Consider the following 21,887-nt stretch of genomic DNA (forward strand, 5'->3'; position numbering starts at 1 on the left):
CTCCGCCCCTAAGCCAGCCTCCGCCTCTCACCCGACAGCACCACCTCCACCAGGTCGCCCTCCTGGATATCTCCGGCCGAGCGCACCAGCTGCAGGAGGTTGGCCGATGTGGGGTCATGTTTGAAGAGGAGGATCTTGTCGTAAAGACCGTAGAAGCCACACTCAGGGAACTAGGGGGTGGGAGAGGGAGGTGGCGACGGAAAAGCTCAGAGCTGCCTTCAGAGGCGGACTGGCACCCTCCCAGGGCAGGGCCGGCTGTTTCCCCCGGAAACTCAGAGACCCCGCAGCCCCTCGCTTCCTGCCTGCCCCCTCCCGACCCCAGCTGGAGCTGGACAGGACGCCAGGGCCCCAGGTGTGCAGGGAGTGAGCGCCAGCGCGAGTTTGGTGGCTGGACCCGCGAGCTGGGGTGGGAGGGAGCGTGGCTCCCGGAACGTGGGAGGGAATGCGGCTCCGCGAACGTGGACCCTCTATTTTTCTGGAGCCTGGGGGTGGGGGGATGCTTAGTGAACCCCCCGCCTCCCCTATCAGCCTCCGCCCGCTTCTGCCCCAGCTTCCTTCCTGGATCTATTGTTGTCACAGTTACCTGGCAGGAGGCCCAGCACTGGGGCGGGTGAGCTGGAAGGAGGGGATTTGGGGACTGCTGGGAACGGGGTTGGGGGGAGCTAGAGCAAGAGGGCTGGAAATAGGGAGGGTGCCCCCCACCCAAAGCTCAAAGAACCCAGGTGTCCAGGTCGCCAGCTTGGGGTTGGGGGGGGGCAGGAAATGAAACCTGGTAGAACAGAAAGTGAAACTGCCCAGGTGGGGCCTCCGAGGAAGGAAAGGGGCCCTAACACACCTGGACCGGGAGGACAGAAAAATAAACTGGGGTGAGGCCTGAGGGGGGCAGGCTGGGGATTTGAGCATTGGACAAAAGTTTCACCCAGAGGACAATCTGTGCCCCCACCCCCAGCTTCCCATGGAGCGGACTGCGTGGGGGGTAGGAGCTGGGCCTGCTAGATTTGGGTGTTGATGGGCAAAGCCCCGTTTTCGCTGGTGACGCAGGGTCCACAGGAGACCAGGACTGCCTTGGCCCTGACCACCTGGGATGTCTTTCTCTAAGCTTCAGTTTCCTTGTCTGCAAAATGAGGGAGTTGGCCCCAGGTTTCTCTGAAGCCCAAAGAATTCATTTCCAGGAGTCTGAGAAGATATTGGAATTTGGCTATTTTGCGATTCCAACACGCTCACATTATAGAATTATACATTCCAGGTTCCCACATATTATCATTTTATGGTTTAGGATTTTGATAACCTAGATCAGCAATAATCTAATATTTTAATGTTCTAGGAGTCTGACAAACTAGGATTCTAATATTCGAATATCTTAGCGTTAAAGGGTTTCAACAACCCAGCATTCCAAAATTCGAACATTTTCACATTCTAGGATTCTAACAACCTAGGAATCTAATATTCCAACATTTTAACGTTTTAGTATTTCAACGACCTAGGATTCTAATATTTGAACACTTTAATATCAGGAGAATTCAATGACCTGCAATGTATATTCCAGCTGTTTATGATTCTGATATTCTAACAGTTTTACAGTCTGGTACGCCAACAACATGGAATCCCACTGTTCTAACTTTTAGCATTCTGGGATTCAGGCATCAAGTTCTACCTGTTCCCTCTTGTCATGACTCGCAGACTCCACCCTGGGGACCCTGGTGTCCAAAACTAAGGCTGGGTGGGGGCACTGTGATCAGGAGAGGAAACAGAGTCCCCAGGGCCTCTGGGGGTGCAGAAAGGGTCCCTGCCCACCCCTCCACATACATACATCTGAGACCTGGGGGAGGGCAGGACTCTGAAACCTCACTTGCCCCTGGCACCTATACCCACACGTGTCACCCGATCACTATGGCCAGCCTGGGTTCAGTTTCTACTGTTTCCACCAAATGGGAGGCCCCGATGGGCATGAATGAGGAGATGCTCCCACATCTGCCCCCTCCTGCCCCTTCCTCCCGACTCTACACCTGGCCCGCCCCTCCCTTCCTCCCTGCCAGCTGCAGAAAACAACATGCAGGGACAGGCAATTTGGGGAGGGCTCTGGGGCACCCCACCCCTGCCCAGTCCTCTCTAAATGCTAAATGGGTCATGGAGTGAGACGGCAATTGGGGGCCAGTGCCCCCCATCTCTCAGTCGCCTAATGCTCAGATCCCCTCCCTCCCCTTCCCCCACGCCAGGCCTCTGCCAGCGCCCCCTCCTCAGACCGCTCACGAGCTGGATGGGGGAGCCTCGCGCCCTCACCTTCTGGTCCACGATGGAACACGCCAGCTGCTTCACATGGGCCAGCTCCGAGGCGGCGGGCAACAGCACGAACTCCCGGGTCAGCCCGATCTGGATGTGGAAGGAGACCCCGGTGCCCGGGGCCGGGATCTGGGGCAGCAGCGGTGGTGGCGACTGCAGCTCCAAGCCGCCGGGGGGCGGAGGAGACCCCGGCCCGGGAGATCCGGGGAGCCCCGCAGGATAGGAGGGGGCGGCGGCCATGCGGGGAGGCCGCGGACCGGCCGCCCGGCGCCCACCCGGGATCCGGCTGGGGGAACCCGGGTCCTAGATCCGAGGGATCGTGTGAGCTGGTGCTAAGAAGAGCGCGGGGCCCAGAGACGGGAAGTCTGGTGGGTTGAGGGGACCTGAGGATGGCAGGCAGGGTCCTGGGAAATTAGAGAAAAGGACGCCTGGAATCCAGGGATCACAGAAGATAAGAAAGGAACAAAGGAGAGATTCGCGGGACCCAGCGATTAAGAGATTCCAAGAAACCAGAGAGGAAAATCCAGTAGGTCGGGGTCACAGGGATCAGGGGAGCTCGCGATCCAAAGGGTCCCTTGCGGAGAGGGGGGTTGAGAAGGGAGCAGGGGGATCCCAGGATCCGTGGCTCTAAGAAGGGGGTTCCACGAAGAAGGCGGCCCGAGGGAGTCACAGACCTGGGGGTGGAAACCAGGAGTCTCGGAGTCAGGGGTCGAGTGGACCCCAGGGGTCCGATCGGCGCGGGGATGGGCAGAGGGGTCCTGAGGGCCAGGGTGGGAAGGAGGGAATCTCACGGGTCGCGGAAGTTGGAGAAAAGTTCGGTCGGGAGCCGCGGGGAAGACGGCGTTGCCGGCGGCGGGGTAGGGGATGGGGGCAAGGGAGGGTCGCCGGGCGCCGGTGGCTCTTTTTCCCCCTCCAAAGTTTAAGTCCGCGGCGGCAGCGCAGGAGGAAGTATCCGGAGCGACGGCGCAGTCGGCCAATCGGCGCGGGTCTCGGTGACGTCACGGAGGGGCGGGACCTGTCTGGGGCCGGGGGCGGAAGAGGAGGGTGGGCCTGGCGCCCCCAGTTGGGGGCTGGAGCTCCCCTGCCAGACGCCGGGGCCCGGGATGGGGTGGGAGTTGGGGGGCTGGCGGGCAGGACTGATTGCTCCCCTCATCGCACGCCAGTCTGGAAAGTTAACTTTACCCTGAGCTGAACAGGGAGGGGCGAGCCACCCTCACCCCGCCAGCCCAGGTCGCGGGGACCCGGCTGGGAGGCGACTGGCCCTTTAAGGAGGGGAGCTTCTTGGCTGGCCGGCATCCGGAGCCCACCGCGGGGAAGGGATGAGAAATAGGGTGTCGGGGCCAGGCCAGGGCCAGCTCTCTGAGCTCGGCCTCTCTCTTCTCAGGGTGTCGCCCGCACCCCAGCCGCGCCCGCACACTCGCCCGCAGCTCATTGGACAGGTGGGAAGAGCAGGCCTCCAGACGGACAGAGGCGCCTCGCCTCAGGTCTGTCTGCAGAGACCTGGGGCAAGGTGCATGGGGCTAACTGGAGGACAGGTGCGAAGGGGCAGTGCCCCTGCCCTCAGGATGCTGCCTGGGGGTGCCTGGGAGGGAGGACAACACACCCACACCACTTCACAAGCGGTGAACTGACAAGCTCCTGGGGACATGTGCCTGTGTCTTTCTGTGTGACTTTAGGTGGGTGACTTCCCCTCTGTGAGCCTTTCAGTCTCTCCATCCGTTAGATGGCACTCTAATAGGACTGAGTCCAGAGGGGATTGTGGGATGGAGATGGTATACACGTGCCTGGGACACAGCAAAGTTCAGTAAATGGTGGCTGTCGCTAACAACTTGCAGAGGTGAAGGCGGGGACCTCAGCACTCGGGCATTCGTGGGTGGGTATGTCCAATAGTCAGTCACCCAGCAAATACCTGTCGAAACCCACTGTTGTCCCTTTGGAGCAATCAGACTTGATTCCTCCTCCCCAGCTAATAATCAAGTGGTGGCTGCCGTTTAGTGCACATATAGGACGCTGAAGCCTCAGGGGACAAAGTGACTTGTCCAAGATCACCAAGTGAAGTTGCCCCTCCCACCTCCTTCACCGACAGGTCACAGCCTAGGTTTGAGCCCCAAAGACATCCTAGAGCTGGGCCACCAGGACTGGCTGGGGATGGGAGCTGCCGGCAGAGTCCCCCCTTCCTGGTACGGGGCCAAGGAGGGTAGCTGAGGTCCACATAGTAGCGCTGTCACCACATCCGGGGGCTGGGGCTGGGGAAGGAAGTCTGAGGCTGGAAGGAAAACCAAACCACCTGGGGAGCAAGGCCACGTGGAGCCCACAGTGGGCTCCTGTCAGTGTCACCTAAGAGCCTCTGTACCTGTTTTCCAGAGGGGCAGATGACTATCACAGTGAAATGCTAACATGTCCCGAGTGTGTAGTTCACAGGCCTCAACCCAGGAGGTGGGCACGAGTGTCATGTTCTGGAGGTGCTGGGACTTTGCCTGAGGAGACCTTGCTGCTAGGTGGTGAAGGGCTCACGGCGAAGGGAGATGGGATTGGACGCAAAATCTGATGACCTGCCGGAGACCGAGAGCAACCCCCGTCCCGTGTTCTGTACCATGTGGATGGTCATGGTCCCTCCCGTCAAGGCTGTGAGGACCCAGTGAAATGACATGCAGAAGGCTCAGCACAGCAAACACCGGCCACTGAGAAGGGAAAGGAGGGACCATGTGGGGGGGGCCTGCAGCTTTTTTCTAAGGAGCCCCCAGCATGGCAGAGCCTGCAGCTGGCGACACCATGGCCAGTCATGCTATGCTGGCAGGCCCCGGCTTCCCCTGCCTGCTGCATGTGGGCCCAGGCACAGGGCAGGGAGGGGAGGGAGGTCTGAATCCTCTGGGCGCCAGCCCTTCCCCTCTCACCCGTCACACATCCAGGTGGGGGGGAGTCTTCGGCTGAACTGTCACCTCACAGCCTTTGCTTGTCGGGCTCTGCCCCTGGGGAGGGAGTGCTTAGGCGCAGAAAGAAGGGGCGCAAGGAGATCCGGTCCAGTGCCCCCATTTCCGCCCTCCACCCACACCCGGCCCAAGCTCCGGGCCCCTCCCCAGCCCCCGCCCTACCACAAAACCCCAACCATCACATCCCCTCTCTCCAAACTCCACCCAACCCAGGCAGGGCCAGCCACTCCTCCCCCAAAGTCCCCAGGCCCCTCCACAGATGGCACCGTCACCCATCTTACTCCAAAGGGTTTATTGAGACAAGTTTTCACATACAAGACAGGGGCCGAAGGGATGGGGCTTATAAACAGGAACCCGGGAGGGGGACTGAGGGCACAGGGTGGAACGGAAGAGAGTGAAATAAATAGAGGGAAAGAGTGGAGGGCCAGGATGGAGACTGACCAAGACTATCACACAGTGATAACGTGGGCGGGGCATTAAAATCCTGTTATTTATACAGATATACAGGGAGTTAAGGGGGCCCAGGGCACCCTACTCCACCCTCCACGCCCCGGGGTTGGGGGCACGAGAAGGCCATCTCTCCCCATGGGTGACCCTGCGCGGGCTGGGAGGGCTGCCCCGGGAGGAGCGGTGGGCAGTTCCCGGCCTGGAGGCCTTGGTTAGTGTCTGGAAAGCAGTGGAGAGGGGACGGGGGAGGGGCCGGGCCCAGGGCTCAACTCTGCGGCTCCGGCCCCACCCAGGAGGGGCATCCGTCTGGGATTCTTCCCGGCACAGCTCCCGCCAGGCCTGGGAGACGGAGAGGAAGGGGGCAGGAGCTCAAGGGGAGAACCTGGCACCTTCTGCCATCTTGGAAAAACATCCTCAAAAACACCCCGCCCTGGCCGTGCTACCTCCAGAAGGCAGCTCTGATACCAGGAGCGGGTGTCTGGGCCCAGGGAGAAACCCCCAGAGACCGTCCTCTAGGGGTGATTCCTGAAAGGGGCGCATCCCCAAGCCAGATGCTCGGGGAGGGAGCCGTGGGGGAGGGATTCCTGGGGAAAGGGCCACTAGCACCACTGGGCTCCGCTGCAGCTGGGAAGAGGCCAGGCCTCTGCACCTCTGGCGTGAAGCTGAGTGTCACCTGCAGGAGAAAGAGGGACGGGAGACGGGACCATGGCCTCTAGGACACAGCTCTTCAACACCCCGCCCTCCATACCGAGGGGCTGCTTCAGTGATTCTCACAGGGCGGCCCCGACTGGACCGTGGGACCTGGTCCCACCCTGGAGTGCCAGGCAAGGGGGCGTGTGAAGGCCCAGCAGGGCTGAGGACGCAGGCGGTTCCGCCCTCCTGTCCAGAATAGAAACGGGCCCAGGCCCTCACCTCAGCCCCATCCGCCCGCCCCGCTCCGCAGCCCGTGCGCGGCCAGGGCGGGGTCAGGCGGGCATCATACGAAGACCTTGGCCAGGGCGTCGGCACCAGCGCTGGCGATGAGCGCCTTGCTGGGGTGGCAGGCGACGGCGTGGATGGCCTCCTCGTGCTTCTTGCGGTGGGCCGTGATCTCCTGCACGCAGGTTCTGTTGTCCAGGCTCCACAGACGCAGGGAGCAGTCGTGGCCTGCGCGGGTGTGGGGACACAGGGCTGTCACCGAGCTCCTCAGGCAGATACCTGGCCTCGTCCGAAGGCCTCGGAGTCAGGTGGGACTCAACCCTCTTCCCTGCCATCCCTCGGCACAGTCACCCCTGACACCGGCCCAGAGCAGAACCCCTTTGTTCCACCCCGTCGACCATCCATGTAGTCACCGAGTATTACTGAGCACCTTCTGTGTACAGGCCCTGGGGGTACAGGGAACACACAGGCAGCCCTCCCTGCCCGCCGGAGTTAACGCTGCAGGGCAGGAGGCAACGGGCAGGGAAACAGAAGGCAGCCCGTGGCCAGCGTGAGGACACAATGGCCCGAGGAGGCAGGAGGGGACGACGCGAAGGCAGAGCCCAGCCGTGACCACTCTGCGCCCACCCATCCCTCCACCACCAGTGCTCGCACCCCTGCGCTCCACACGCGTGTGCTCGCGGCCGCTGGCGCGGGGTCGCATGGGGGTCTGACGCGGGCAGGCCCGAGGCAGGCCTTCATCCACCCACGTTCCAGCCCCACGGTCGCGGCCTCAGTACCCTCATGCACAGAGAGCAGGGTGGCACCGAATGCTCAAAGTCCCCGTGGGGGTTTCGTCAGATAGACCTGGACTTCCATTCCCACAGCCTGCTGGGCTGCGACCAAGCTGCAAGACTCAGCTCTGAGTGTCAGGTCCCACAGCTGTAAAATGGGCACAAAGTACCCGGCACACAGGGTCGCTGAGATTAAATGAGACGCCGCAGGCACCAGTGCTGACCCTGTGCTTCGCTGCTACGTCCTATTATGTCACCGTGACCACGCTCACTCCTGCCCAGACCAGCTTCCCCAGCCCCCAGCCCCAGGAGTGCCTGTGCACTCGCCTGGGACCCGTGCCCAGGTCTCTCCTCTTCCTCTCCCCAACCCTGGCGGGTCCAGCAAGCCGCACGCCTGCTGCGGAAGGGACAGATAAAAGGGTCCCAACTTACTTCCTGACATCAGGAATACGCCATTGGGGTCCACGGCTAGGCAGGTGACCGCATCCAGGTGGGCAACCATGGAGTGCACGGATTTACCTGAAGGGAGACGGGTGGGTGGCAGGTTCCTCTCCCACTCTGGGCCCCGCCTGGGAAGGTGAGGGGGCTGGAGGAGATGCCCCGAGAGCCTCTGATGGGGACATGAGGACTTCTGCCGTCTGTGTCTGGGCCACCCCACACCACCCGAGCAGGAGTGGGGCCAGCTAGAGGCTGGGCCTCACCTGTCCGATTGTCCAGGAAGCGGATGCCCCTGTCGTCGTGGGCGGTGATGGTGAGGGGCTGGTTTGGATGACTCACTACTTGGTTGATCTGGGTCGGGCCTGGAAGGAAGAAGGGGAGAGGGAAGGACATCAAGGGGAAAACTGGAGCCAGGACAGAGGCAAGAGAGGAGCCCCGCTCACCCCATGCCCTGCGCCAACGTCAAGGTTGGGGACCCACAGGCCATTCCTTTCCCGGCCTCAGTGTTGCTGCTGCAAAATGAGCCCTGGGCCCTGTTTTGGGGGTCGGGGAGGAGGGATAAGGGACATGAAAACGTGCATCTGCTCTACCAAGAGGGCCAACGGGCGTCCACGACGCACTCTCCCCTTGGCCCCCAAGAGCGCCGAGCTGTAGTGAGGCAGGGCTGCGCCCTCCACCGGACCTTATTTCCTTCCTGCTCAGGGCCCCTGAGGGCGCAGGGCAGTCATCTCGAGCTGACTGGCAAGCAAGTCACCAAAGCCACAAGAGGAACTGGGGCCTTGGAGGCACGCAGACCCCAGTCCCCCAGCCTGGCCCCGCCACGGGCCCTGGGGCCCCCTTACCGCTGCTGCCCCGGGACTCCAGTGTGAGGAGAGCACTGCCAGCCTCCAGGTCATACAGGACAGTGTCGCCAGAGCGGAAGGAGGCCACGATGTGGGCAGGCTCGGTGCTGGTGAAGGCCACTGAGGTGGGGATCCCGTGTTCTGAGGGCACAGGGGACAGAAGGCTGCCTGATGCCCCATCCTGCCCTGGGCCCTCGTCAGGAGCCACCCTGATGGCCTCCAGCTCCGCACCGCTCCTATGTGAGGCGCCAGGGTCCCCCACTCACCACTGGTTGTGGGGAAGGTACAGAGGCAGGTCGGGCTGCTGCTGCTGGGGTCCCAGATGCGGACGGTACCGTCAGCGGAGCAGGAGGCCAGGCGCTGGGAGGTGGGACTGAAGGCCAGGCCCCACACCGCGTCCCCGTGGCCCTCCAGGACGTGGCTCAGCACGCTTGGGTCTGGGAGGAAAGGGGCTGCATCAGGCCTGTCAGCCCCACCGCAGACAGTCCAGAGCTCCAGCTCAGCCACGCCCTGGGCAGCTGGGCTCGAGCCGTCCGTTCATCTGGCTTCATCCCCAGAGCCCTGGCCGCCCTGGAGCTGCCCAGCACTGGGCCAGGCCGGCGGCTGCACAGTGACCACTAGCTCTTTGGGAAAGACTCTAGGGCTCCAGAGGGCAGGGATCTCCCTCTGTTCATGGCTGTCTCCCCAGGGCCCAGAAACCAGTGCTCAATACATAATTTTTAGGACTCAGTTAAGGAAAGAAGAAGAGTGGAGGTTCTGCGGTCCCCGGGGCTTGGCACACAGCCTCTGCCCACTGCTCAGGGCCCGCCCTCGGCCTGAGTCTTTTCTGCCCGTGCCCCAGTGCACAGGCTTTGCCCAGTGTCTCTAAAGCTCTCTGTCGTTCAAAGGTCCCACCCCTGGTCACTGGAATCCACACAGGTGACTCTGGCCTGAGCCCTACCGACACCCAGAGTGTGGCAGCTAACTTGGCCGGGGCTGGCTCTTGACCTCTGAACTCTCATGACATGATTAGCACAGAGCTGTGTAAATGATCAAAAGATGTGTCAGAGAGCGGGGATACAGACACTGGACAGAAGCGACAGTCTGGTCACATCTCCACTTAACTCTCAGGTGCCTCAGGATAAAGTCCCAGCTCCCTGCAACCTGGCCCAGCTAACTCCGCCTTCTCCACTCGCTCCTCACACACTCCCCGCACTCGGCCACGCAGAGACCCTGGCAAGAGGCGGACGCTCAGCGTGTGCGGAAGGAACGACCAGGCCCCAGTCAGCAGCGGGTGGAGGAAAGGAAGGCGGGGAGCTACCCTCACCGTAGCCATCATAGGGGTCCATGTTGAGGTCTGGAATCTTCCAGCTGTGGATGCAGGCATCTGCCCCGCCACTGTAACAGTATTCGCTGTTGCTGCCCATGGCGACTGCCAACACAGGGCCCCTGGAGGGTACAAAGATGGGTAAAGGGAGGAGATGAGACAAGAAGCTCAAAACCTTCCTTGGCCACAGGACCTTCCAGTTCCCTACCAGCTCCTTAGACGGATGGCCAGAAAGAATTCAGCCACCGGGGCTCTGGCCGTGCCACCCAGGCAAGTTGCCTGTGCCCTGCCTTCTCCCAGCCCCCGCCTGTGCCCTCCCCTGAGAACCAGCCACCGGGGACACATGAAAGTTGGCACACAGCTGCAGAGCCAGGGCGTGGTTGCACCGGGCAGGACAGGAGAGGCGTCGGGACTCAGCCTTCCTGCCACCCTGTCTCCTGCCATCGTCCTGCCGCAATGGCAGTTGAGCAGGTCAGGGATCAGCCAGCCAGGTTTCTAGCAGGCTCAGGGCCGCCTCCCTACCTGTGCGCCCGGAAGGCGTGGATAGGTTCCACATCTAGCGCAGCATTCCTGTGGGGAGACAGAGGAGCCCAATGTCACTGAGCCCCCTGTCGTCCTATGCCCTGGCCCGGGTGTCCCCGCACCCCCCACTCTGGGGTTGCTGCCCTCACTTCTTGGCCGTGACCGCCTTCTGCAGGTTCCAGAGCTTGAGCGTGCCGTCCTCGGAGGCGGTGAGCAGCGCCGCCTGGCTGCGGTGGAAGGCCAGGGAGCGGATGCCGTCGTAGTGTGAGCGCAGGGTGAACTTAGGGTTCCAGGTCTTCTTGAAGGCATCTTTGCTGTCAGACAGCTGAGGGGGCGGGGAGCTGCCTCAGTGTCCCCTCATCCATCCCAGCAGTCATGCAGACACTGCCACCTCGAACAGGACTTCAGGACCCCTCCCTTCCCCACGCAGATCCCCCGGCAGGAGGAGCGAGTGAGGACTCGCCAGCCGCGGCAGGAGGCTGCGCCTTCTCTCCTAACAGTCCCAACGCCCTAGCAGCCCAGGGTGCTCGCCCCTTCCTCTTTGCTGGGCAGAGTCCCCTCGCTCACTCAGCAAGTTCCTGCAGTGTGACGGGTCCTGGGGAGACAAAGGTGAGCCTGACCCCTTGGAGTCTCCCGGCTCAGAGGGACGGGGACCGGGGCGGACAATCAGACCATTCCACAAGCGCGCAGAACTACGAGTTACGAGCAGTGCAATGAATTAGAAATGCAAGAGGAGGAGACAGCAGACGGCCTGGCCTCCTCCGTGGGGTCGGTGAGGCCTTCCCGAGGAAGAGGCAAGCGAGCAGGACTTGACCAGACAAGGAAAGCGGGACGGGCAGTGGAATCTGCACGTGTAAAGGCCCCGAGGCAGGCGGCAGCAAGGGCGGGGCCAGGCCTGAGAGGCCTGTGCAGCCCCAGCCAGGGTGCAGAAGGTGAGGAGAGCGGCAGATGAGGCCAGGAGGGCGGCAGGAGCCAGAGTGGGGAGCCCCGTCAGAATCTGCATTTCATCCCTGGAAAAAGCCACAGAGAACTGGGGAGCCAGGGAAGGATTTAGAGCAGGGGAATGACGTGGCTTTGTCTGGCCACCCCACGGGAGGCTCGGATTAGGGGCAGGTAAGAGTAGCTGCACAGACAGAGAGTAAGAGGTCACGAAGTCCCTGGGAGAGATGAGGGTATTTAGACGGGACACTTGACCGTGGAGGCGGAGGCGGGGGCAGGGACATGCATAGGGAGGCGTTGAGAGCAGAATCCACAGGCCTGTCAGGGACACTGCACACGCCGTGATGGGAAGCAGAGCCGCCGACCAAGCAGGGAACCCGGGAAGGCTGGGCTTGGGAAGGCCGACAAGGAGACTGCCAGGCGAGCCTCGGCCCCAAGACGGGCTCCACATCTGAAGACCCCTCTGCCTGGGCTCAGTCCACCCCCGAGGTCCCCACCCTAGCCGTCACTTCCGCCACCGTTCTTTAGAGCCACAGCATCTGCTGTCGCGTAGTTCCTCTGCCCCCTCCCCCAGCATGGGCGACATCCTGAGGCCAGCTGACGAGCCCAGAGGCGCACTCCAAGGCTCCCTCCCCGCGTCCCACAGCAGTGCCCCGACCTCACTGGGATCACCAACACCTGAGGTCCTGCCCTGCCACAGGAAATGCGCACACGTCCAGGCCAGAGGTTCCCAGACGGCCAGGGGCCTGTCTGGGTCTCAGGCTCAGAACATTTCATTCCAGCCCACTGGCCCCACGCACACCAGACTGGCCTTGTTTTGGGGGGGCTTTGGCTGGAGGCCATCTTCCCGCATCCCAAAACGCCAGGGGCGGGAGGGAGCACTGAGTGAAGGAGGCTGGCACGGTGCTCAGGACCCGGCTCCAGAGTGTTCCGGGCCCTGCTCCTCGGCGACCACAGGCAAGACCCCCCCACCTGCCTGCACCCGCACCCGTGTGTGAAACAGGGTGAGCAGGAGAAGCCACCTGGAGAACTTACGTCACAGCTGAGGTCGTTGTCGTTGGTGACGGTGAGATCTGCCAAGTCCCCCAGGCTCACCTCCCCGCCCCCGATAGTGTCCATGATGAAAACGTCTGAGGAGAAGCCAAAGGAACCTGGTAGGGGGAGGGGAGGGAGGGGCAGAGAGGGCCAGGGAGAGAGAGGAAGAGAGAGAGAGGCGGAGAGAGATAAGGAACAGGAGAGACAGGGAGAGGACGAGACCAAGGATCACAGCTGAAAAGGAGGGGACAGAGAGAGACAGACAGGGCAGGACAGACAAAAAGAGAGGGAGACAGAGACAGACAGACAAACTTTTGGGACAGGGAGGCTGCAGGCTGGAGGCTGGGCCTCGACCGTGAGGACACAGAAGCCCTTGGCTCAGCTCTGCAGCCTCCCTCTGCTGTGGGCCCACAGGACTGGGCTGGGGGCGCAGTGGTCTCTTACCTTCGTGTGGCCGGGGCTGGGGGGTGCCAGGAGGCGGGCCGGTCACTTTGGGGGGCAGCCCGTCCACATCCCGAAGGTCAGCCAGGATGCCCTGGAGCTTGACCCGCCGGCTTTCTGCAGGGACGAGGCACGGGCAGGAGTCGCCCACCAGCTCCAACCCAGCCGCGCGCAGGAGATGCCTTCCCCACCACCGGGGACCTTCCTATGACTGTGGGCAGCTATGACACTCCGGGCCCAGGTGGCAGACTGGCAGAGGAGACAGAGGCTGACCAGGACCCTCTGTGGGGTGGTGGGCAGGTCACTGCCTTTGCCTGGGCCTCAGTCCCCAGCCATGCATCCCGAGTGACCCCCACAGGCCCTCCTAGCCAGGAGTCACAGGACAGGGAGGAAGACGCAGCCCTGCCCCCCCGCCTCTCCCCCACCGGGTCCTCATCCTGTTCCCTCCTTGAGGTCAGCCAGAATTGGATGCGGCCCTGCCTGTGTCCACAGGGGGATTTTCCAGGGAAGGGGTGAGGGGCCTGGCTGCCACGGCTCAGCCTCCTGCTCTCCTTGGCCACCCTCCTCTCAGGAAGCGTGTCTGTCCGGTGGAGACCCTGGGGCAGGAAGCAGCTGCAGGCGGCTGCGTGTGGAAGGGGCAGGACCCAGGGTCTGGCCCCACCACCGTCATGGCCAGAGAATCCCCGACTCACCCAGCTCGTGGGGGCCCCCATCTGCGGTACAACGCCGAGGATCTGGAGACCCCTCCCCATCCTCTCCTGAGCCCAGGAAATCAAACTCATTGATGGCGTCCTCGGAGTCATCTTCCTCATCCTCATCTTCCATTTCAGGCACCAGGGCCTTGGAGGGGAGCTGGGGCATGGAGAAGCAGACAGGTCAGGGCGCTCTTGTCCAGAGACTAACCTCCCCCAGTGAGCAGGAACAGATGAGCCGGAGTTCCCAGCCTTCTGCCTGTCCCTTCAGAGGGGACCGCCTCAGCCGCCAGCTGCTGCCTGTGCTGCCCGCCGACTGCGTGCTCCCCCTGCCGACTGCGTGCTCCCCCTGCCGACTGAGTGCTCCCCCTGCCGACTGCGTGCTCCCCCTGCCGAGGCCTTCAGCCACTGCCTGTCCCGCCCCGCAGCCTGGCTTTGGAGGCCCCTTCCCGGCCCCTCACACTCACGCAGCCCCTCCTCCCGGCCTGTGCTGGGGAGGCCCCTGTCCCACAGCGCAGTGCCTCTGGGAAGAGAAGTCAGGAACGTGACAATGGGCTTGCCGGGAGAGCGGCAGGTACCCGTGTCTGCGTGCGAGTGAACGAGGTGCATACAGTGAGGACGAACGGCCCCAGCGCTTTAACCGCGAGTCCAGCAGGAATGATAAGCAAACATCACCAAACACCGCCCCAGCTGCTGTGCGCAAACGAGAACGAGTCACAGGCCCTGAACGGGCACTGAATAAGCTTCGCATAATACGTGGCTTCAACTAACCCCCAACCTTGTGAACCGTGATTGTTGTAATTGGTATTCCCATATCACAGGCCAGGAAACTGAGGCCGAGCAGAGCGAAGCTCCTTGCCCCAGATCACTAAGTGCGACCTCTGCCCGTGCCCTGGGCAGCCTCAGCCAACTGTGAACCCCGCCAGGGTGCGGCTGACCCTCTACCGCGCCGGGTCGGGCACCTGCGAGGAGCCAGTCTCTGGCCTGCGTGGGGGAAGCAGAGGGATGGGATGCGGAGACCTAGGGCCGAGGTGTGGACAGCAGGCCCAGAGAGGCAGCGGCCGGGGTCTGGACTCTACAGAAGCCTGGAACCCTCGCAAGCGCTCTGAAGGGTGCACGAGAAAGGGGCCCTGTCAACCGCACTCTTCCAGCGGTGCCCAGGACCATGAGAGCGACACCGCTGCTCAGTCCCACCGACACTACCAGCCATTAACGACAGCCACTGAGCACGTAGGGGGCCGGCCGCCGTGGAGCTGAGGGCTTTCTGTGCATCAGCACATTTGAATTAAATCCTCAACAGCCAGGGACTGGGACTCTTAGCCCTATTTTATGGGCTCGGAAACTGAAGCTAAGACAAAGAGGAGCACGTGCCTGAGGTCGCACAGCCAGGCCCGTGGCCAGTCTGGGAGTCTCACGAGGCTCCCAGCTAAGCCTCTCTGAAGGTCTGCTGTGTGGACACAGAGAGCCCCGCACGACACGCCAGCTCAGAGGCGGAACAAGCGTGGTGACAGATGTGAAGGCCACAGGAGTATAAAAACTCAGGGATAATTTCTGATGGCAGAAGCAGAGAGGGGCCTCCACCCAGGCGAACCCCGGGCCCAGCCACACTTGTCTGATTCACAAGTATTTACTGAGAGCCTGTGTTCTAGACCCTTTTTGGGGCCCAGGGACGGAGCAGCAAAAAGACCCACAAAATCCCGGCCTGGTGGAGCTCACGATCTACTGCAGGAGACAGAGCGCGATGGTCACAGCAAACGCATGGCACTGCAACTGGAGGGACCGCCCGGAAAGGAGCGCCAGGAGCGCGGCCTGGTCTGCGGGGCTCAGGCAGGCCTCTGAGGGACGTCTGGGATGAGGCGGCAGAGGACGGAGAGTCACGGCGGTGCCAGCGGAAAATGGGGGCGCGCAGGCAAAGGCCCTCACGGCAAACACCAAGGCACGTCTGCAGGTACTGAGGCACAGCCCTGCCGCCAAGGAGCTGGGACTCGGGGAAGGGCTGCGATCGGGCCGCACCCAGACCAGGACGCGGGGCGCGTGGCGGGGAGGCACGCACCTTCACGCGCTGCTTCTTGTGCTGCACGCTGTCCAGCTCATCGTCCTCGTCACTGTCTTCGTCCTCGCAGTTCTGCAGGAAGGGGATCTGCTCCAGCACTGAGCCGCCCAGGCGCTCTTTGCCATCTTTGCCCGCCGCGTTCCTGCCCACGACAAGGGGGCAGAGGGGGTGTCAGTCCTGCCGGGTGTCAAAGCTCAGAAGGGAAGGCGCCTGCCCAGGCGTGGTGGCCACAGCCTGGACCCAGCTAAGCCGCTAAGCCCCGAGTAGCCTTGACTCTAATCACACACAGGGCCTGACTCCAGACCCTGCCCCACGCGTGCGCATGCCAACCGGAACCTCATTCCACCCAGACCCAGCCCCGACCCCCCAACCCTGACCAAACAGCTCCCGCATGTGCTGAGTCAGAGGGACGCTGGGGAGAGTGGCCCTCACTCGGCAGCCCCCGTTCCCATGCCCGGGCAGACCACAAGGGCAGGTCAGGCAAGGGGCAGACACGCCCAGCAGGAAAGAGGAACCAGCCACTCTGCAAATGCTCTGACGGCTACACCCAGCTCGGCTGCTGCGGCCGTGGACAGCAGGAGCCCCGGCGCTCCCTGCTCCCGAGGAGCCTGAACCATCCCCAGCGACAGACGGCACTCCTACTTCTACCTCCCGGCCGCCAGCACGATGACAAGTTTTAGCAGGGGAGGACGTGCTTACCAAACCTGACTCCACCATAAAGGCAGGTGGAATTCAAAGTTCAGATAAATGCAAACACCTTCCTTTCTGACATCAGGTTGACGCTCTAGAGAGTTCTTGTCAACTGCCCAGGTATACAGTTACCACTTGGTAGAGAGATTACCACAGATATCCCCTCACTCGCCTCTAGGCTGCCATGCCCGAACTCACTTCAGCCAGAACCCCACTCCCATCCCCATGGCTTTCCTCCACAGCGCTGGCTGCCAGCGCAGCCTCCTCCTGGCTTCCTCCCCTGCTCCAGCCTCCGGGATAGGCGAGCCCCCAGGGCTCGGGCCTTGGATCCCTTCCCTGCAGCGTGTACTCTCACTCCCTCAGTCCCCGAGCGGAGTGTGCTGTGCCTCCTGGGACTGCAGCCTCCCCCAGACACAGCCCTGAGCTCACGCCTGCAGCCTCGAGGGCCAGAACCTTCCCACCTCAGGCCCTTTGCATTTGCCCTTCCCTCTGCCTAGAACATTCTCCTCCCAGCCACTCGTGTGCCTTACCCTCCGTTTCATGCAATTTTCTGCCCAAATGTCCAGAGGTCCTCCCTGCTCCTCCCCATCCGAAGTAGCGTGATTTCTCCCATCGATCTTATTACCTGTCATATTCTCCATAGCACTTAGCAACACCTACATGACCTGATTTATTCTGATGAATTAATAATTAATGAGATTAGAGAATGAACAAATAAGAGCCCCCAAGGGCAGCAACCGCGTGTTTTGCTCCCCGCTGGCAAGCCACCCAGGACGCGCCTTCAGTAGGTGCCGGATGTTGCTAAGGAGGGCGCAGGCATGAGACTCAGGAGAGGGGACAGCCTAGAGACGAGGCCGTGGAGGGTATGGAGAGGGGCAGAGAATCCAGTGGATCCCAGCGATGAAGGGGCAGAGGGTTCTGGAACAAACGAGCCCACGATATATTCCAGAAGGAGAAGGGGCCGCCAGGGCACGCAGGCGCGCCAGCTGTCTTTCTGACACTGGCCCGCATCAGCGGGGAGGAACGGAGGGATACACCTGCCAGGCCCAAGGGCTCACCTCTTTATCTGCTCCTCGATCTGCTTCACCAGCAGTGACTCACCGCCACTGAGCCCCCCAGGGCCCGGCGTGGCCCTGGGGACCCCTTCGCTAGGCTCTGCAGCCCCATTGAGCTCCAGCGAGCGGCCCAACAGGGAACGGACGCGCTTGGACCGCATGTCGAGGATGGTGTCTGTGTAGCCTACCTCCTCCAGGTACCTGCAGGGGTACAGAGCCGATGCGGGTCAGACGTCCCCTGGGCTTCTTCATATACTTCAGGGACCAACACAAACTGGGACACCCTGGCGCAGGGCAACTGAAGGGTATACTTAAGAGTACACACCAAAATTTGACATAAGCACACCCCTGATGCAGCAATTTCGCTTTCGAGACTCCTTCCAAGGGAAGCCCTTACACCCACGTACAATGTTATCACACAAGGATGGTCCCTGCGGTGTCGTATGGGGAAGTCCAAAGTGCAGGGACCGACCTCAACCTCCACTGACGGGACTGTGTCAGCAGATTACCGATAGCAATGCTAGGCAGAAAATAAACACGGCAGAGTGTCAAGGAAAGCTGGTGTTTGAGTAAAGAGAAAAAACAGCATTAACGTGTGTATGAGTTTACATCACACAGAAACACACCTTTGTATTACGCCCCCCAAGGAAGCCTAGAAAGATACCCCTGAAACTTAATAGCAGTGACCTCTGGAGAATGGGATCAGGGACGCAAGAGGAACATTTGCAACTTACTTCTACAAATGAGCATTTATTACTTCTACAATTTAAAAAGGAAGAAGAAAAAGAACAAAAATCAATTACGGGTATCTGCGGCTTCAAAAGATAGGAGACAAAGTCCCTTGCTAGTCCTCAAGAGGCTGCTTGGCCAGGAAGACTTTTCTGCTCCCCTGTCCCTTTGGAGCCTTGACCCTGCCCCTCACACATGTCGTCTCCTAAGTGCCCACTGTCTCCCAGGCTCCCGTCTCCCCACTAGCGGAGGCAGGGAGGCGGGGCGGTTTAGCAATTGGGCTCTGGGCGCAGACTGCCTGAGACCCCATCCCGGCAACCACACAACCTTATGCAAACAGGTCACCTCTCTGCACCTCAGTTCTGCCATCTGTGAAAATGAGGGGAACACTAGCAGCTCCACCACACAGGGACTTACGTGAGCAAAATGTTTAGCAAGTGCCAGGCACTTAATAGGTACTTGGTAAGTGTGGCCTGTTAGTATTACTATTATCGTTTTGGGGTTGTTGTTTGTGCACACGTTAAGCCAGCAATTGCACTTCCAGATAGTTAGCTTGACGAAATCAGGATACACAAATGTCTTCCTGATGGTTGTTATACTGTCTATAATACTAAAAATTTAAAAACAATCTCAACAAAATACACAAGAAGGAACTGGCCATCGATACTTATCCATATGACAGACGATTATACAGTTCTGTAATGCCAGCACTTTAGGAGGCTGAGGTGGGAGGACTGCTTGAGGCCAAGAGTTCAAGACCAGATTGGGCAACATCGTGAAGCCCTGTCTCTATGAAAAATAAAAAATTAGCTGGGCCTGGTGGTTCGCACCTATAGTCCCTGCAACTCAGGAGGCTGAGGCAGGAGATTGCTCGAGCCCAGGAGTTAGAGGTTACGGTGAGCTATGATCACGCCACTGTACTCCATGCTAGGTGACAGAGCAAGACACTATCTCAAAAGGAAAAAAAAAAAAGCAACATAACTAATTTATATGGAAAGATGTTCACAGCTCTTAGCAAAAATAATGCATAAGAAAACAATCAAATAGGAAATGAGAAACCCCAGCTTTTACAAAATACACACAAACACACAGCCACGGAAGAGACTGACAGTATAAATGCTAAAATGTTCACAGGATACGCAACTCCCTGGGTGGTAGAATTATGAGTGACGTGTTTCTTTGTGCTCCCCTCTATTTTCTAAGTTTTCCAAAATGCACGGTAATAAAAAAATAATAATTTAACATTACCCTTTTAAGAAATGCCACAGGGGCATTCGGGGTCACGTTCCAAGGGTGGGGCCCCACATAGACCTCCTGTAGCAAGTGTCCCCTCCCTCTCCCCAGGCGAGGCCCCCCCACAGGGTGCCAGGCCATTCCAACGGTGGCTGGCTGGGATCCTGATTATTTCAAGTGTCCCCAGTGGGGACCGGAAGGACTGCGGAGTCCCTGGACTTATCTCTCAAGCCAAACGTGCCTTCCGGCCCCGGCCCTCCGCCCCTGCACACTCACTGTCGGAGAAGCTGCCGCCCCTCCTTCCACACCAGCGGGCTGCTCTCCAGCGTGACCGACTCCGCGGGGCCATTGGAGACTGGGGAGAAAGGAGGAGGCTGTCTTAGTGGGGCCACTGCCTCCTACCCGTCACCTCCTCCATCTTCCTCACTCCTCAAACCCAAAGCGGTCACTGTCACGGGGCCTGTGGCGTCACTTCCTGAGTGTCTGAAACCCAGAGACTCCTCCTTGCAGCACTCCTCAGCTCTCGCCCTTGGCTGCCTGTCCCCCAGACTAGTCCCCACACAAGGGTTTTCTCTTAAAACTCAGGGCACGTTGCTATTTTCCTACACAGAAAGCTGGCCCGGCTCTAAGAGAGCGGGTAGACTGGGTGCAAGTCCGCTCTGCCGCTCCCCAGCTGTGACCTTGAGCAGGTCAGTGTCACCCGGGTCTCAGTTTTCCCCACTGGGAAACAAGGCTGATAATAGCAGCATCTCCCTCTTGAGACTGTTGTGAGGATTAAGTTAGATAATTCGTTTAGTATTTTATTCGTCAAATATTCACTGGGCATCCACACTGTGCCCACCTAGGGGGCCCGGGCTACGTCAGGAAACAAAGACCTGTGCCCTTGTGGGACTGACGTTCTATTTGGAGGAGGCTGGCATCAGATAACGATGATCACCGTCAGCCTCGCAGGTAAGGTCTTTGCAGTGCCCCCTGGCCAAGCTCCTGCTGTCACCCGGCCCACCCTGCCACGTCCTCCCTCCCACACTGTGCGCCCAGTCACACTGACTAACTCCCGGTCCCCGAACGCACCGCGCCATCCAGCGTGCATCTCTGTGCGTCTGTGCACTCTTCCCTCGCTCCCCTCCCGGGAAACTGAGTCCTCTTTCGAGGAGCTTAGACTTTAAGGGACCAGAGGGCAGGGACCATGTCTATCTTGCTCTCTGCTGTGTCCCTGATTTGTGACACAAAGCCAGCACCCCATAAATAAACAAATTTTCTTTTTCTTTTTTGGCTGAATGATTGAGTGAGAACCCAGTTCAAACGCCACCTCCTCGGCGAGGGCTTCACCAGCTTTCCTACAATTTTCCCAGCGCGGAACCCCTCAGAGGGACCCCGCCATCGGTTGTGAGTCTGTCTGTTTCACAGAGGGACGCAGGTAGGGCTGGTCCCCAGGGCCCAGCACAGTACCTGGCACAGAGCAGCCTACAGGGGAGGGGCCCTGGGAGTGAGACCCCACCATTCCCCAGGCCCCGGGGCCAACTCTGCTTTCTACGGAGCAAGGCAAGAAAGCAACGGTCTTCACACTTGTCCGTCTCACTCAGCTGCAGGGGAGGGCCGACAACAGGGAGGGTCAGAGGGCGGGTACCTTGTTCTGACACATCTGGTTTCTTCTCCCCCTGGTTCAGGTCTGTCCCAAACTTCAGTTTATGATATTTGGCCCTAAAAGAGCAAATGATTAACGAGTAAGAGATGCAGGAGAGTAGACAGGGTCAGCGGTCATCTCGGGAACCTCAAATCCCAGGGCCTCCCCCTAATCCACTCTCCTACCTCTGAAGCTGAACTGTCCCCCAGCCCCCCCATGGCCTAGCAGAGGCGGCACGATAGGTCGCATGGTGCAAAGCAGCCCTTCCTTGGAGCCAGGCAGACTAGCTTGCTATCCCAGCCCTGGGAGCTCTCCAATTAGTCACTTACCCTCTTGAAACCTCAGTCCCTTACCAGAAACAGGGCTAATGATACCCTTTAGGCTACTGGAAAGGATAAACAGGATGAGGAATACACAGTAGCTGGCACACAGTGGGCCACCACCGTCATGAGTATTGTCACTGGCTCTATCTGAAATCTCACCTACTGTGTCTTATTTCACCCGCCCCCCTCCCCCCAGAACCCTATGGTACTAGGATGGCTGGAAGAGAGCGTCTGACCCCAAATCTCCCTTAGCTGGGTGTGAGCACAGCCAGTGGCCTCAGGACCGTGTGCCCGAGACCGACTCTCAGAGGCAGGGCCAGGGAAGGGCGGGAGGGCTCACCTTTCCTGCTTCAGCGCATACTCTAACATCTTGATCCGCCGCACCAGGTCTGTCTTTAGGTTCTCTTGCCCTTTCCTCTCGCCCTGGAGAAAGGCCACCTGAGCCTGGGGTGAGGGGGAGACGGAAAGCAAAGGAAGACGGCAGGGCTCAGGCCCACTGGCGGTGTGTCCCTCACTCACTCAGGTACAGCCCCAGCCCCTGCCCCCGCAGTGATACGCGGAAGTCTCTGAGCCAGGGTTCGATGGATGGAACACAGAGAGGACGAATGCTGCCACGT

General features: G+C 60.4%; 2 protein-coding genes across 3 annotated transcripts in view; both read right to left on the bottom strand.

Annotated features, from left to right (window-relative positions):
- Positions 1–3,242, bottom strand: part of PRKD2 (protein kinase D2) — a 30,516-nt gene extending 27,274 nt beyond the window's left edge. The window contains exons 1-2 of the mRNA XM_012653380.1: positions 2,281–3,242; positions 32–170 (exon numbers count right to left, since the gene is read on the bottom strand). Coding sequence (XP_012508834.1) covers positions 32–170; positions 2,281–2,520 — 379 coding nt within the window. The 5' untranslated portion in view covers positions 2,521–3,242. The remainder of the gene's footprint in view (positions 1–31; positions 171–2,280) is intronic.
- A 2,245-nt stretch (positions 3,243–5,487) lies between these two features.
- STRN4 (striatin, calmodulin binding protein 4) lies at positions 5,488–21,711 on the bottom strand. Of its 2 annotated transcripts, none has more exons than XM_012653382.1 (17): positions 21,611–21,711; positions 20,951–21,024; positions 19,600–19,678; positions 17,365–17,562; positions 15,617–15,758; positions 13,564–13,723; positions 12,875–12,988; positions 12,431–12,525; positions 10,606–10,781; positions 10,457–10,504; positions 9,935–10,056; positions 8,895–9,065; positions 8,629–8,769; positions 8,050–8,148; positions 7,781–7,867; positions 6,570–6,803; positions 5,488–6,330 (listed from the first exon to the last, which is right to left on the bottom strand). In XM_012653382.1, exons 1-16 carry the CDS (start codon positions 21,637–21,639, stop codon positions 6,634–6,636), a joined length of 1,905 nt encoding a protein of 634 aa, XP_012508836.1. In that variant the 5' UTR covers positions 21,640–21,711; the 3' UTR covers positions 5,488–6,330; positions 6,570–6,633. The 2 variants fall into 2 exon arrangements, with proteins under 2 accessions (XP_012508836.1, XP_012508835.1); XM_012653381.1 differs by having other exon boundaries at positions 5,494–6,330; positions 12,431–12,546.
- Between the last annotated feature and the right edge of the window lie 176 nt (positions 21,712–21,887).

This window comes from Propithecus coquereli, unplaced genomic scaffold, assembly GCF_000956105.1.
Source record: "Propithecus coquereli isolate 6110/MARCELLA unplaced genomic scaffold, Pcoq_1.0 Scaffold42, whole genome shotgun sequence".
In the NCBI taxonomy this organism is placed as follows: Eukaryota; Metazoa; Chordata; class Mammalia; order Primates; family Indriidae; genus Propithecus; species Propithecus coquereli.